Source organism: Manis javanica, chromosome 10, assembly GCF_040802235.1.
Source record: "Manis javanica isolate MJ-LG chromosome 10, MJ_LKY, whole genome shotgun sequence".
NCBI lineage: Eukaryota > Metazoa > Chordata > Mammalia > Pholidota > Manidae > Manis > Manis javanica.
The window spans coordinates 33,604,409-33,619,160 of NC_133165.1; the positions used below are offsets into that span (position 1 = coordinate 33,604,409).

The 14,752-nt window shown below is 46.4% G+C and overlaps 1 protein-coding gene across 2 annotated transcripts; it reads right to left on the reverse strand.

Annotated features, from left to right (window-relative positions):
* Positions 1-8,834: 8,834 nt before the first annotated feature.
* Positions 8,835-14,328, reverse strand: IFT22 (intraflagellar transport 22). Of its 2 annotated transcripts, XM_017658438.3 has the most exons (5): positions 14,174-14,328; positions 10,922-10,998; positions 10,711-10,800; positions 10,231-10,433; positions 8,835-9,578 (listed from the first exon to the last, which is right to left on the reverse strand). In XM_017658438.3, exons 1-5 carry the CDS (start codon positions 14,210-14,212, stop codon positions 9,430-9,432), a joined length of 558 nt encoding a protein of 185 aa, XP_017513927.1. In that variant the 5' UTR covers positions 14,213-14,328; the 3' UTR covers positions 8,835-9,429. The 2 variants fall into 2 exon arrangements, with proteins under 2 accessions (XP_017513927.1, XP_017513935.1); XM_017658446.3 differs by lacking the exon at positions 10,711-10,800.
* Positions 14,329-14,752: the final 424 nt, after the last annotated feature.

Genomic DNA, 14,752 nt, shown 5'->3' on the forward strand with positions numbered 1-14,752 from the left:
AGGTGACCCGGACCTCTGCTCCTTTCCATGGTTGTGGCCAGGCTTCAGCCGGTAGCAGGAGCAGCAGCAGTGGCAGAAGCAGTAGCCTTAGGCTCAGGCCACGGGCCAGGGTGGGCATGGCCAGCAGGAGTGGTGGCACCTCCACGACCACATGAGTGTAGACACATGTCCCTCTGCGCGAGTGCCACTTCTCCTCATCACTTCTTGGGGCGGCCCTCCCAAAAGTGGCACCCATTATAATAGATTTCAAGTTCAGAGGAATCCTGTTGACTACTGCCAGATGTTTGTCTTGGGAGAGGAAATCCCTGGGCAAAATACCTATAAAAACCGAGATCAGTCACAGGGAGAAATAAAGTTTAAAATCCATTTATTGCTTACAAGCTGCAGTCCAGGATCTTCTCTCTTTCCTGGTCAGGCAGCAGCAAAACCGGCTCTACCCCTCACCTTGCGGGTACAGATAAGCCCTCCTTGCTCGGGTAATTACCCATTGATATGGAGATGAACTTCTTCACCGCTGAGGAATAATGCAAATGCACTAAAACTATACTTCTTTCCACCTCTGAATGCCTGTTGATAGGTAGATGTACCAAAGCCAGGCAAGATATTCTGGAAATGTTACCATTTTACCCACAACCCCTTCCCTTGGAAGTCCAAGGCTTCAACAGCGAGGAGAGAGCTATTATTCAAGGATTTGTCCAATCTGGGCAGATGTGGTCCAAGAGTGAGCATTTGAGTTATGTCTTTTTTCCTCATGAACCAAGGTTTCCAAGAAATGCAGTGTGCAGAATGAGTAATAAAGCTAGGACCAACCACGGTTGGCTTCCATGAGAACTGCCAGTTCCTGGACTTGGGGGAAAACATCTTGTGGGTCAAGGACAGGCCTGAGGGGTCCCCACAGGCTTTGGGACAGACATGCATGAGCAAACAGCAAACACCTCCCTCTTGTGGCCACAAGAGGCATAGCCACTTCGTTCACAAAGGCCTGTGGGGACCTTGTCTGGTCCTGGCTCAGAAACCAGGTGAAGTGCAGTCGAGTAGCTGTGGACCCCAAGGAGGTTCCCCACCTCCTTTCTAGGGAAACCTGAAAAGTGGAGAAAATGTATATCTATGCTAAGAAAAAAATGCTAGAAAGACAATGTTACCAGTGATTCTGGAAGAGGTGACTACATTTTTTTCATTTTGCTTATATCTATTTTTAAATGTTTTGTTACAGACACACATGACTTTATTGATAAGAAAACAAATGGATTATGTTTTTAAAAAAGGGTACCAGTGACAGAAAAGTGGCCAGAGAGGGGACTAAAGTGGAGGCCAGGTGGCTAACGTGACAGCGGAGTAGCTGGGTGATGAGCCGAGCCGCTGCACAGGCCAGCTGCCTGCACCCTTCCACATCAGGGCAACACATGGCAAGCCAGCTACAAAGCCACGCAGAGGCCCGTGTTTGTGGATGAGGCTTCCGGAAGGATGCCCTCCCCACTGCCTCTCTCTAGCCATGTCCCTCAGGTCCCTGCAGCTAACACACACCCTGGCCTCTCCTGCCCATGGCCTTTCTCTCATGTGCTGCAAAGAGACTGGCAGGGGCCAAACACTGACCAACCTTTCATCATAGTAATACTCTCCTGACCTGGTCTATCAGGAGGGCCTGGGTGATGTGGAAGTGTACTCTGAGTACACACCTGAGGGTTCTCTCCTTTGCAGGCTCTGATGCTGTACGAGGGCTGGGCTGCCCAGAAGTGGGGGCCACACGGGTCACATCTGTGGGGTCTCTGCCTGGACAACTTTTCTGAGTTGGGACAAGGAACTCACCGGGCTGGAGTTTTGGTCACACTTGTCACCTTCACGGCGTCTTTCTTCTCTCTCCTGCTTGAAACCCTTGGGCAGGGCAGCTGCTCGGCCTCCCTACTGGGAGGCTCCCTGATGCTTGTCTAAGGCACTGGGACATTCTGAAGTGTCTCCCAGCTCTTGTGCCAGAAAAGCTTCCCTGGAGCCTGCCTGAGTCACCCATGGGATCTTTCAGCAAGTTCCTGGCCTGAGCTGGATTCCTTGTCCTTGGTCCTGAGGTCGCCATCTGAAATCATATGTAGGGGATCCAAATATTACCCATTTGCTGTGCAAAAAAGGCTATCAGAATAAAATCTGTGCCCACCACAGGGGATCATTAAATACACTACAGCATATACTACAACAAGGAAAAATGAGGTGATAGAAGAATACTTAATGATCACACTTTTTTTTTTTAAAGCAGGTTATAAAATACTTATCCGTGGTAAGATGTTTGTTTTGCTTTGTTTTTCCTTCCCTTTTATTTTCACTTTCATTTTGTCTTTAGGCATATTTATATTTTCTAAATGGTCTATCATGAAAATGTATTACTTTTATAATAAGGAAAGACCCTTGAATTATTATTTTACAACCCTGGGGAGAAGGGCTGGGAGTGGTGGGAGGGTGACAGGAGGGGAGGTCTGAGAAGTTTGGGAAGAAAGCCTGGCCTCTCTTGGCCACTCAGGAAGAGGAGGGGAGGCAGGCGGCTAAGGAAGCTGCCCCAAGAGGCCAAGCGCAGTGCCCTCCAAGGAGCAGAGTCCCAGGCCATCCTTGAGGGTGGCAGGGGATCAAGGCCCGAGGTGACTTCAGAAAGGGTAAAAGGAAGAGGCCCAGGCTGAGGGAAGAGAGCTGAGTTGAAGGATACAGTCCTGTGTTGAACAAAGAACTCATACACATCACCAACAATAACTTAAAAAAATAACTTGTATATGTGAGCACTTTGAACTTTACAAAGCCCTTTCTCCTTGATTATTTTACTTGATGTTTTACATATGAGGTAACAGGCTTGGGGAAGGACTTGCCCAGGATCGCACAGCTAGTACGCAGTGGGGCCAGGACCAGAATCCGGTTGGCTACAATGCTCATTTCGCTGTGTAACGCTGCTCAGCTGTCCATCAGCAGGGACAGTGGGGGTATATAAAAGCTTAAGGCCAAGGAGGATTTACACTTAACTGGTAGGGGCCAAACACTGACCAACTAGAAGACCCAGAGGCCTCTCGCAGGACCAGGTAATAACCATTAGATGCTGAACCCTAGAAAGGTCTTAAGGGTCAGGGGGGTCACTGAGGTGGCCAAGGCAGCTGGCTGGGCACTTGGGGACTCAGAGCAGCAGCTGCTTACCAACCAGTCCAGAAGCATTGCAGTACTTTAACATCCCACCCATCCAGTCCAGTGGGCACCATGTCATCCCTGCCTCGGGCCTCTCTCTACATCTGTGTCCCATAGCTCCCTGTGGAGACAGGAGACTCTAGAAGCTGTGTAATGTGTCACTTATTTCAGTGTGGGAGCCTTTCAATCATACCACACGCCAACAAGAAGGGACTCAATGGTCCCCTGATAGGAGTCCATGGACACGCCCAAATCTGTGAAGTCAACTCTTGGTGTCTCATGCTCGGGCCAAGACCAGAGAGCACGACTGATTGAAGCGGCAGCCCCTGTGGTGAGCATGTACGGTCCCTTTTACAAAAGAAAGTGCTGCGTTCTGGGGGTTTACAGCAAACAGCCATGTAATGACTCCTCTCTGAAGGCATAGACATGGGGCCGACTCATGGCGTCTATTTCCCTGAACTGCCTGCCTTTCTCTGGAGCAGGCCCCTCTCTACACACCCCTTGATCTCCCAGGTTCCCTTCACCTGCGGAGTACAGGGCACATGAAGGGAAGAAAAAAAATGATATCCTTAAATAAAGAATATTCAATAAAGGTTTCCATGAGCCACACCATGGAATGTGGTTTGGCTAAAGGGCTACTGCAGCAGAATTCGAAATGGCCCAGTACTGTGTCCACTGTAACTTCAGGAAGTGAAGGACACTCGCTGTGGCTGGGGTGCCTGAGACTCTCTGCTGACCTCCAACGAGCTCAGTACCTCTCTATGCTCTTGATTTAGGCTCTCATGCTAGTTTGATGATCCCACTCAGCTCCCAGCACAGGTCTGTAAGTGGTGATGTTCCATCCTGCTTTTCAACAGTCTCTTTATGAGGATGAGGCCCGGATGTCTGTGGAGCCTGAGAATTTTTTTAAACTTTGGATTAGTGTCCCGAGAGAGTACAAGTTTGCTAAGAGGGTGGGGGAAGATAACATCCTTCAGGATCCCACTTCATGGCTAGTCTTTTGGCAAGAAGGTATACAGAGGGGTACAGAGGAGCCCTTACTTTTGAGTTTCAAGATGACAGTGAAGGAGCTCTGAGAATGGGACACTCAGCTAGAAATGTGAGACCTGCATGTGACTCTGTGTTGTGAAGGAAGAGTATGTATTTTCATTTCTGTTGAGAGTGACTTAAGAATGGAGTGGTTTAAATAATGACTTAAATGAAGTATACCCAGATAAGGATGAGCATCAGAATGTCAGAGAAGAAGAAGAAAAAAACCTGGAAATCATCCAAAATCTAATTTGATCCTCAAGAATGAAAGGGAAGACCCAAGAGGAACAGAGAAAGACACAGTGTGGGGTCAAAATAGATGTGGCCTGAGTTTCCTTTGGTGGCCTCACCCCTCCCTATTTTTACGTTTGTTCTCTCCTCCTCCCGTGCCCTGGTTCACGGAGTTCTCACTGCCACCCTCCCGCACCAGCTCCACATCCTCTCCACTGCCCACATGGCAACCTGCTGTCTCTTTGGCCTCAGCTGTTGGTGGCAGAGCTCCTGGAGACATCTCAGAACCTCACACGGCCCCAGAGCTCCAGGTGGCAGAAGTGTCTTACATGCGGAGGGGCCGGCTCCCTGTGAGGAGGCTGATTCCCTGGCAACAAGGTCTCTTTCCCCACAGGGGTCCTCCACACCTCCGCCTTCACCATCAGAATTCTGTCCTGCTTTTGAGGGATCTGGGGGGCCCAGGACACAGTCCCCCCGACCCCACCACTGCTGTGGTCATTCTTGCCTGGAGATGCCCCCAAGGTGGCTCATTTGTGCCGTGGGAGGGTTGTTTCAGAGAAACTCATGAGACTCTTCGTATTTCAGAAATTTTTTGAAACACATAAAATATGGTTGGAAAAATTAAATAAAACCCATTCATTATAGAAATGTTCAATCCCACTAAAGGGAATATAAAACAACAAAGTCTCACATACCCATTACCCAGTTTCCCTAGCTACTCATTTTCTGCCATTCTTGTTTCCTCCATGTCCCACAACACTTTGTGCGTGAAGTACTTTAAAGCAAATTCTCTCAGACATCATACCTTTTTTTCTGATAACTCAGAATGTCTCTCTAGCAGGTAAGAATTAAAATGGCACTTAAATCTTTTGTGTATATATAATAATAGAGAGAATAGTTTAGAGTGATCCCACTGCACCCGGGTCCACTTCCAATAATTATCCACTTGGCCAGTTTCCTTTCATCTGCTCTCCCCACCTCCCCCACCCTCCACTGGATATTTCTCGAGCGAATCTCAAATTTCACCCACAAAATCTGCAGTGTCCCTAAACTCTTCCTTTTTAAAGCATAACCCTAATGGCATTATCACAGCTAAAAAATTTAGACAGTAATTCCTTAATAGCGCCAATTTTCACATTTTCCTGATTTAAAAAAATCGTAAGGTTGGTAGTTAGAATCATGATCTGAGTAAGATCTACAGGTTGCATTTGGCTGGTATGTCTCTTCATCTACATGTCCACTTCCCTCTTTAGAAATCTTGTAATTTGTTAAAAAGTATTTCAGCTGTCTGTCCTTTACACGAAATAACACTTTTAAACGAACTTTTGGGCGCCTGTTTTGTGCTAGGCACTGTGTTTCGTGTTGGACATGCAGGCGTGAGCACACAGCCATGGCCCCAGCATCGATTTGGGGTAAATCATTGACTCTCTGGGCTTCGGTTCCTCCTTCTCAACAGAAGAGGATTAGATGATCTCTAAAGGTTACACTCTTACACTCGATCCCTTTCTCATGCCTATGATCCACTGTGTGTGTGTGTGTGTGTGTCTCCGCAAACGCCAGCGAACTGCACTCCCAGGGAGCCCTGGACAGGACTCAGCCGAGAGAAGCCGATGCCCGGGTAGGAGGAGGCGGGCGCGGCTGACATCGCCTTTCTAGGCGGCTGCCCACCTGCCTGTGTGCTGGAGGCCCAGGTAAAGCGGGAGAAGCTCGCCCCGATGTGGCAATCGGCAATCCTCACCACCCGAAGGGTGAGTCGGGCTGGGGCTCCCGAGGTCGCTCCGACCGGGCGGGCGAGCGTCAACGCCGCGACTGGGACCCCCGGGCACGCACCGGCGCCCGCCCAACTACAATTCTGTCTTTCGCGGCGAGCCCGTTACCACAGAGCCCTAGTGGCTCTGCGGCGGTCCGAGGCCTGGGCCTGCAGGTGGCCGTGAGCCGAACAGCTCCCACCCTCACGGTTTCCAAACCGACCGGTCACGCGCCCCCGCCAATCAGTCCTTGGTTCTGGGACCCGAGGAGGCCAAGTCACTTGGCTGAACTACATTTCCCAGAAAGCTCCGGACACGCTTCGCTTTCCGTTCAGCCTCTCCGAAACGGTAACGTGAGGTTGTTGAGGAGACAGTGCCCCGATATTTGGGCTCCTGAAGTCGGGCAACAAAGAAGCGTGAAACCTCTAGAGAAGAGGGACAGAGGAGGAAATGAGAATTGGAAATTCAGTTGTAAAGCAACGTTACGAACCACGTCTCCCCTGGTTTACCCTTTTTTGTTTCGACGGACGCTCAAGACCGGCGCGAACATCGCACAGCTCTCTGGGAAATGCAGGCGACGCTGCCCTAAGGATTGTGGGAAATGAAGTCATTGGTTAACTCGTACTTTTAGCGCTTACAATAAGACGCCAAACTGAGGCTGGGGTTTGAAAGCCTTTCTCCCGCTTCTTGCCCACTCAAACACGAATTTTACCTTCCAAATACCTTCGGGGTCCATCCTTTTCTTTCTTCCTGCCCACCCTCAGTGCTGTATTTCAGACACTGCATTTCCTAGTCAACCGGCCCCGAGTCTTCCCCACTCTCTCCGCAGCCACTGAAGTATTTGTCCCTGTTCTGCTTAAGGTCCAACGGTTAATAGAATCAAGTCCATGCTCCTTAGCTGGCAAATAATTTGACCGCACCTACTGTCTCCTACTAGTCTTCTCATACAGAAGAATCATCCTCTTCAGATTGTTCATCTCATTTGTGATACCGTAAAGCCATTGTCATTTTTTAAAAAAATGTGGAGCACAATTTCCTGTTTTTGGCAGTTACACCCCTGAAAGGGTGATAAATGTCAAGTGTAGTTGGATTTGTAAAATATTCTTGAAAAGTACTTCAACTGGATTTCTGAAAGTAGAAACCAATTCCTTATACTCTGATAAAATTAGAATTCTATTCCTGTGGAACAAAACATTTCATTACATAATATGGGTAATTCATGGCTAGGTGTTTTCTGGGCTTTATGAAGTCACACAAAAGATTAAAAAAGACGATTCTTACATACAGTGCATCACAAAACTCCAGTAAGACTATAAATGTAAAAGTTTTTATTTTATACACTTTGAATGTCTAAGATCTATAACTATGCCTGATCCAAACAGCCTTAAGTGTGGAGTAAATCTGTACTGAAGCTTTTGAGAAAGGAGGGATACCTTTAGAGGCTATCAGAAAACCTAGATAAGAATGAACTATAGTGTGCTGAAAGATAGATGAAGTGTGGCTCACATCAAAGCACCAAGAACTTCCCTTTTGAAGTGGGGAATACTTGGCAGATATACAACATTTCCACTGGCTTTTAACTTCAGTAGGAAGAATGGCCCATATTGTAAATGTAGAGTTATTTAACTGATAAAGCAGAAGTCACATCAAAAATATGTAATCTGTGCTTAACATTCAAAAGCAGAGAGTTTCCTCCCTCCTCATTTATTTAATTTCTTTGGTTTTGGTTTTTAAAGCGTGGATTCTTTTATTTCTTGCTTAAGGAAAGAATACACTTGTTGAGAAGGTATCAGCCAAGACCATGTCATGTAATTCTCAACAATCAGGTGGGGAAGGCTGATGTCAAGATCTAGCAGAGCCATAGTTCAGAGGAATTCTCCTAAGTGGTACACACACAGTTTTCTTTTCAATGCGTATCAGGAGTACTGCATTTTTATTAACTCTTAGATGCCCTCTTACCAGCACAGCTCTACTCTTTGTTGTAGCAATTTAGCCTACCCTTTGGCTAAATGAGTCTTACGGTCTTCCACAAAAAGTATATCACGATCTCCAGGAGCTTTCCTGAACGGTTTTGAGATATGGACATTCAGGTTACTGTGTAAATGAGTAAGTCTTAGTTTTCTTTGCAACAGAGCTTCAGAATCCCACTTGGTCATCTGACTGGTCAAGAAATAAGATGCTAGTTGCAGTCTGCAACATACTTGCAAACCCTTTTCTGGGTAGTTGGCTTCAAAGGAGTTGCTTGCTCTGCTGCTACTGTTCTTGCTTTACTAGGATGGACCTCAGAGGTGCCTCTCTTGGCCATGCTCCTCTGTGGACTCATCTGCCCACTTACCATGAGACATTGGAAAGAGCAGGGGTGCAGCATCTAGTTCTGTCCCTGTCCCTAATTTGCTGGGTCATCTTGGACTAGTTGTTTGTCATCTCCCCCCCACAAAAATCTGCTTCTCCTTTTCCATGAATGCCTCAGTGAATGGCAGCTGTGGTAGGCTGGATAATGGACCTCAAAGAGTATTCATTTGGCGGTTGCAAATAAATTTTAGCAAGTAGGCAAATTCACAGACACAAAATCCACAAATAAAGATCAACTGTACCTTCATTTGGCATCATAGGTGCTCCAGGTCCCCTCATTATCAGGAGGATGGGAGCAGGGATGTAGACCAATTACAGAAAATGAAGAATCCACAATTTTTAATAAGTTTTTGACTCTTCCTATTATTTAGAAATATACAGTTAATGTATTTTCTATAATTAACATATATAAAAATAATATATTCTAGCAGCTCCATGAGGACAAGGGTTTTTATGTTTTGTTAATGTACACCATCAGCAGCTAGAGCAGCACAGTACATAGTAGATGCTCAACAAATTGGTATTTGTTGAGTGAATTAAGTAAGGAAAATCACATTCAAACCAATACACACGGATTCAACCACTGCTGTATAATTGAGCTATGACAGTTACAATTCCACAATTTTTATAACTTGACAAACGTGAAGGGGGAGAAACAAAACCTGTTTTCTAGCTCTTTGGAGAGGTCTGGGGTGAAGGAATCAGAATTCAATAATAGGCTTTTCTCAGCTGAACTAAGGACAGAGGATAGATGGTAAGACTCAACTCCCTGGCTGACTAGTACCTTTAGACAGGTAAGGAAACTTTGTTTTACAGCCACAGGGAGAAGAAAGCATCAGCAGCTGGGTAAGGTTTCAAATCTGTGCTGGGAAAGCAGCTGGCTTCCTGTGGGATGTGGGCAAGTCCCGATGAAGGCTGGTCAGGTAATAATTGACATCTCCTCCCGGTCTCTGCTCTCAGATACTGAGTTGACTATGTTTTTTAAATACTTTATGAATTCCATCCTGATCTCTTCGGGGTCATCCTCAAGGTGTGAGTGCACCAGCTTCAGCTTGTTCAAGGGTGGCGCTTAAAAAGGAAAATAATGTAATTTAGGCGTGAACTTTTTAACGAGGGGCCATTTCTAGCTCTAAATGATCTGAGTCTTATGGCAGCCAATTCATTTGACTTCTCTAAAGTCCAAAAATAAAGTTGTGTATTGCCTGACATAATGGAGCATAGAGAGGTTTCAACACATTGCCACCTGGCAACAGTATAACGACTCTATAAGCCCCTTCCCACTTCCAGATCCTCTGTTTTCACCCCAGAAAGGAAGAGATTTATCAATATTGTGAATCATTTCTGATGATCGCTTTGTCACCTCTGTGATGGTGAGTATTAAATGCAAACTGGAGTTTTTCTTGAGAAAAGGCTGGTCAGGAAAGAGTGTTCTTAGTGGTACCCATGAGTGGCTAAAACCAGGCTTTTCCCCTTGTTAGTGTCTGCCTGCTTTTAAAGTGTCTGCATCTTGGCCTGGATGGTACGGCAGACCTTCCAACCTGGCAATTCTGATTTACACAGTGACTTAAATTGTGATTTTAAAAATTCTAATTTAACGTCTAGGACACAGTAGGTGCTCAATAACTGCACAGGGCTGCTGGTTTCAAAGACATAGAGCAATATACAAATTGGCCCAGAACATCCAAGCCAAAAGCCAACAGCAGAATGCCAGCCTCCTTACCCAAAGACACGTTTCCTTTAACGCTTCCAGAGCCTGGTTTGTGGTGTGCGATTAACAGACACTGGGTGTCCTGTAAGAACTGCTGCTGGACAAAGCAGGAATACCACATCTCGATTTCCTTCAGGTGGCTCGGGATGTCAGCATTGAAGATGATCACCACTCCGTGGGAATCCTTCATTAGGGCTGGCCAGCAAGACTCGAACCTACAAGGCAAAAGGGGCTTCTAGAGTGAATCTTAGGTGGTTCTGGGTTTCTCACTGTGGACTTTAGAAATAATCTCTAAGTATTAATAATTGATGGGTGACTTCCCATTGTATCAGAACCTGATCGCTAAGGTTTCAAGAGCAATGCATGTCATCAAATAATTGATCAAGCCCCTCATAAATGCTCATAAGAATGCTAGGCCGAGTCCAAGGTGCCTGGCAGGCAGCTGAGCTTTGAATCATTTGATGAAGCAAACCTGCTTCAAAGGAAACGTACTTTGGATCGCCACCACAATCCCACAGCTCAAATTCACACCCCGTGCCTTTGTTGCTGCTGGTAACGTGTGGGTTCTCAAATTCCAGGATCCTAAAAACAGAAACAGTGGCATCTGTACTCCGGATACAGCCTTTTGGAAGGCTACCATCACCAAAGGTACAGGGTGGGTGGCAGACCAGGACTCTCCGGGGGACAGTTCTGCAGGGCTCACCTCACTCCTTGGGTTGGGTTGTATTCGGCGATGTTAGAAGATTCTGTCAGGAAGTTGGCCAAAACAGTTTTTCCACTCTGTGAAGATGAAGATAATAAAAAATCTTTGCTGAAGAGCCAAGAAGTAAACCATACGCGAGCCTCCAACAGCTAGCTCGGAACCGGGTACAATGACAGAGTACAGGTCACCCAAGATCACCCAGGCGGAGGGCTCTCTCTGGTGGGGTGGGCCTCACCGCCTTGCTCTACGTGGCAGGCACAGCCCCGCCTGGGACCCAGGAAGCAAGGGGTTCCAGTGCTGGCTCTGCCACGGGGTGACATTACCCACTGATTTCCCTGGCTGGCTCTCAGGTAACTTATCTGAGAACAGGAAAAAATTTAACAGAGGGCTTTCTCCTTTCTGCATCTTCAAGATGTCTGTCCTCAGTCTGTCACAGACATGAGGCCCAGAAAGGGGAAGAGAGTTCCTCAAGGTCACACAGAAGTTCAAAGTCAGAGCTGGGGCCCAGGTCTGGGGTCTCCTGGCTGGCTGTGCCACACTCTCACATAGGGCTGTTTCTCCTTCTAGACAATACAAGCATGACATATTCCTATTTAAGGAAATTAACAAAACAGCTCACCTGGTCCCTCCACCCAAAGTATCCACCTGTGTCTGTTCCACCCCCTACCCCAAAGGTGCCAACCATGATCTGTTTTTCAGATCTTTTCTGTATATTGGCACCATTCATTTAACAAATACTGTACATGCTTGGACATAAGTTTTTTTCTTCTGCAAATTATTTCTTAGAAGAAAGGAAATCTCTTACACTTGAGTCCTTATCAAAAACTATGCTCTGCTCTATCTCTGTCTTGAGCAATGGCTTGACTAGAATGACCTCACTCATAGCCAGTTTGGGAGACTTGCAGAAGTTATGTGGCAAGATCAGAAAAGGAGAGTGGGGGGACAAGACTTAACAGTGTTTTAATAATTTTTCCTAAGGATGTGGCCTCATACCTTGAATGTCACTTAAAACTAACAGTAAGTGGCTATGCTTGCATAGATCATGAATACTTATCTATAGGATGGACAAATAAAGCAAAGAGCCTGACCAAAGAGCCTGATGTTATAAGAATGATTCTTTGGACTGGAATACATTTCCAGGAAGAGGGTCAGACACAGATTCAAAAAGTGCTGCGCTCAGATGATATGCTTTGTTATGGGGCTCAGAAAGTGGCTCTATTAGTCGTGAAGATGACTCGGGTGTCAAAGGTGAGGGGCCTTGTCATGAAATGCAAGAACTGAGTAATACAGCATTTCCAAGTTAATATATATCTTAATGTACACTTAAATGTGTGTACAGCTACATCAATACATAAAACATTATAAAAGTGTACTTCTATATTTTATCCAGGCCCTTAAAGTTTATGTATACAAGTTGCCCAAAACCAACTTATTGGTGGGGGAGGGTTCTTATGGGAAAAAGAAGAACCTGACTGTGACTCAGGCACATAAATAATTTTTCAGTGTCTGTTTTGTGCCAGGTGCTGTTGAATCACTAAGATGCAGTAGTGATAAGTACTGGGATAAAAATAAAGCAGGGTAACGTGATAGAGACTCTGAATTGAGTGGTCAGGGAAGGCTGAATAGATGACGTTTAATCTAAGATTTGAAAGACAATGAGTCAACCAAGGCTTCCAAGTAGAGGAACAGCCAGTTCAAAGGCATCAGGGCTGAAACTGGCATAGCATGTTAAAGGAACAGGAAGACTGGTAAATCTGAAGAGTAGTGAACAAGAGGGAGATATGTATATACAGAAACATATTTTGTTGTTGAAGCTGCGTAATGGATACTAGGAGTTTATTGTTCTGTCTCCCTTTGCATATGTTTGAGATTTACCATTAAACAGGAAAATATGTATGCTTGGTTTGCTATTCATAATTCTGTGCTGTTGTTACTACTTGTCAGTTTCACTTATGAGTTTCTGTCTTGGAGAGCTCTCCAGGGCAGGACGCACAGACTTGCCTTTTTCCGTAAGTGCTGCACCATCCTCTAAAGTGAGAATGTACTTTAGCTTATTGAGACATTCTCTTGTTGATGGGTACCTAGGGGCTCTTCCGCTGTTGAATAGTGTACATGATTCACGGGTAACATGGACAAGCATTAGCTACAGTTGGTTCTGAGAAATGTAATTGCTGTACTAAAAGTACACACATTTTACAGTTTAATCATTGGGTTGCCAAAAAAGCTGTTATTGATTTAAAGCCCGATCAATAGAATCCTAGATACTCAGTTCCTAGCAAGCAACCTAATGCTGTGTGTTGTCTGTCTTTTAAACCTTTTCCATCCAATCTGATGGGCAAAGAAGTGTCACTTCTTGTTTTAATTTGGGTTCCTGTTGATTGTGAGGCTGAGCATCTTATACCTTCTGGTCAATTATTTCTTGTGTGTGGAGCTTTCGCTCAATTTTCTATGGAGCTATTTCTCTCTTCTTTACTGACTTTTAAACTTTCCTTATATGTTCTACCTATTACACCTTTCTTTGTAATATATTTTTCAGATACTTGCCCCGGGCTTTAACTTCACTTCGTTTCTTTTAAGGCTTCTTCATTTTTGTGTTGTGCTTAAGACCTTCCGTCTCAAGATTTAAAACATATCTCTTCATATATTCATCTACTACAGTGGTTCTCAGTGTGTGCTCCCTGGAGAGCATCAGCAAAATGTAAATTCTCAGGCCCCTTCCAGACCTACTGAATCAAAACTCTGGGATAATACTGGCAAGTTGTTTTCTTAACAAGTCCTTCAGTCAATTCTGATACGTACTGAAGTTGAAGAATATTGACCTACTACTTCCACGATGTTTGTTTCACACGTTTAGCTTTAGTTCATCTGAATTTTATTCTGGTGCACGGTCTTAAGTACCTAGTACCTATGTAGATTTAATCCCCATTACCACCACCACACATGCGTTAATAGCCAATTATTCCACGACCATGTAATAATCCAGCTTCTCCCCTTTCTCGTTGTCTTGTCCCACAGACATATTCATTAGAGACAAACTCGGGTGCAGAGGACAGTCGTTGAGACCTAGGCTCTGATTCCATCACGCCACTCACTACCTTGGGCCTTCGGGCCTCAGTAAGACCTGGTCAAGTTCGGGGAGCGCTGAGTTCACGCTGAGGCCAGCGGCGCACACCGGGGTGGGTGCTGTGGGGCTGTTCCCGCTTCCTACAGGCTCCCCCGCGCCCGCCTGCCGCCCTCGCCGCCCCGCCTCACCTCGCATGGCCCCACGAAAAGGATCTTGGCCTTCAGCATCGCAGTCTGCCGCCCGCAGGGCCGCGGAACCCACCACAACGAAGTGCCACCGGCGCTGTTGTCAGGGTGGAGCGTAACCCGCTGCACGGATTGGCTGCCTTCGTTTCCAAGGCGACGAGGGTGGCCGCGGGGGCCGACGGGAGTGGGCGGTCCCCGGCGTGCGGGTTTGGGCTGCGCGGGCCTGGGGTCAAAACCGGGAGTGCAAGGCTGGGGAGAGGGTACGAAGAAAGCAAAAACCCGCTTCTAGGTTCGCCTATGACAGGGAGGACCTCAGAGCCTGCGAGTCCGGCTTCTCTCTTTGTAGGAAGTGGGCGGATTGCGGGTACCTAACCATACCTCCGTGTATCCCCGAGAGCTCAAACTGGCCTTGTATCATGTGAGCTGGGTTGGCCCAGGGCCTTCTGATGCTGTCACCACTGGGCATTGGCACTGTCCACATTGCGGACGGATTGCTCACGGCCCTGGGCCAGTCTAGAAAAGGTCAGGGAAAAACGAGTCCCTGGTCTGTAAATGGACTCATCATTCACCGTCATTTGGATG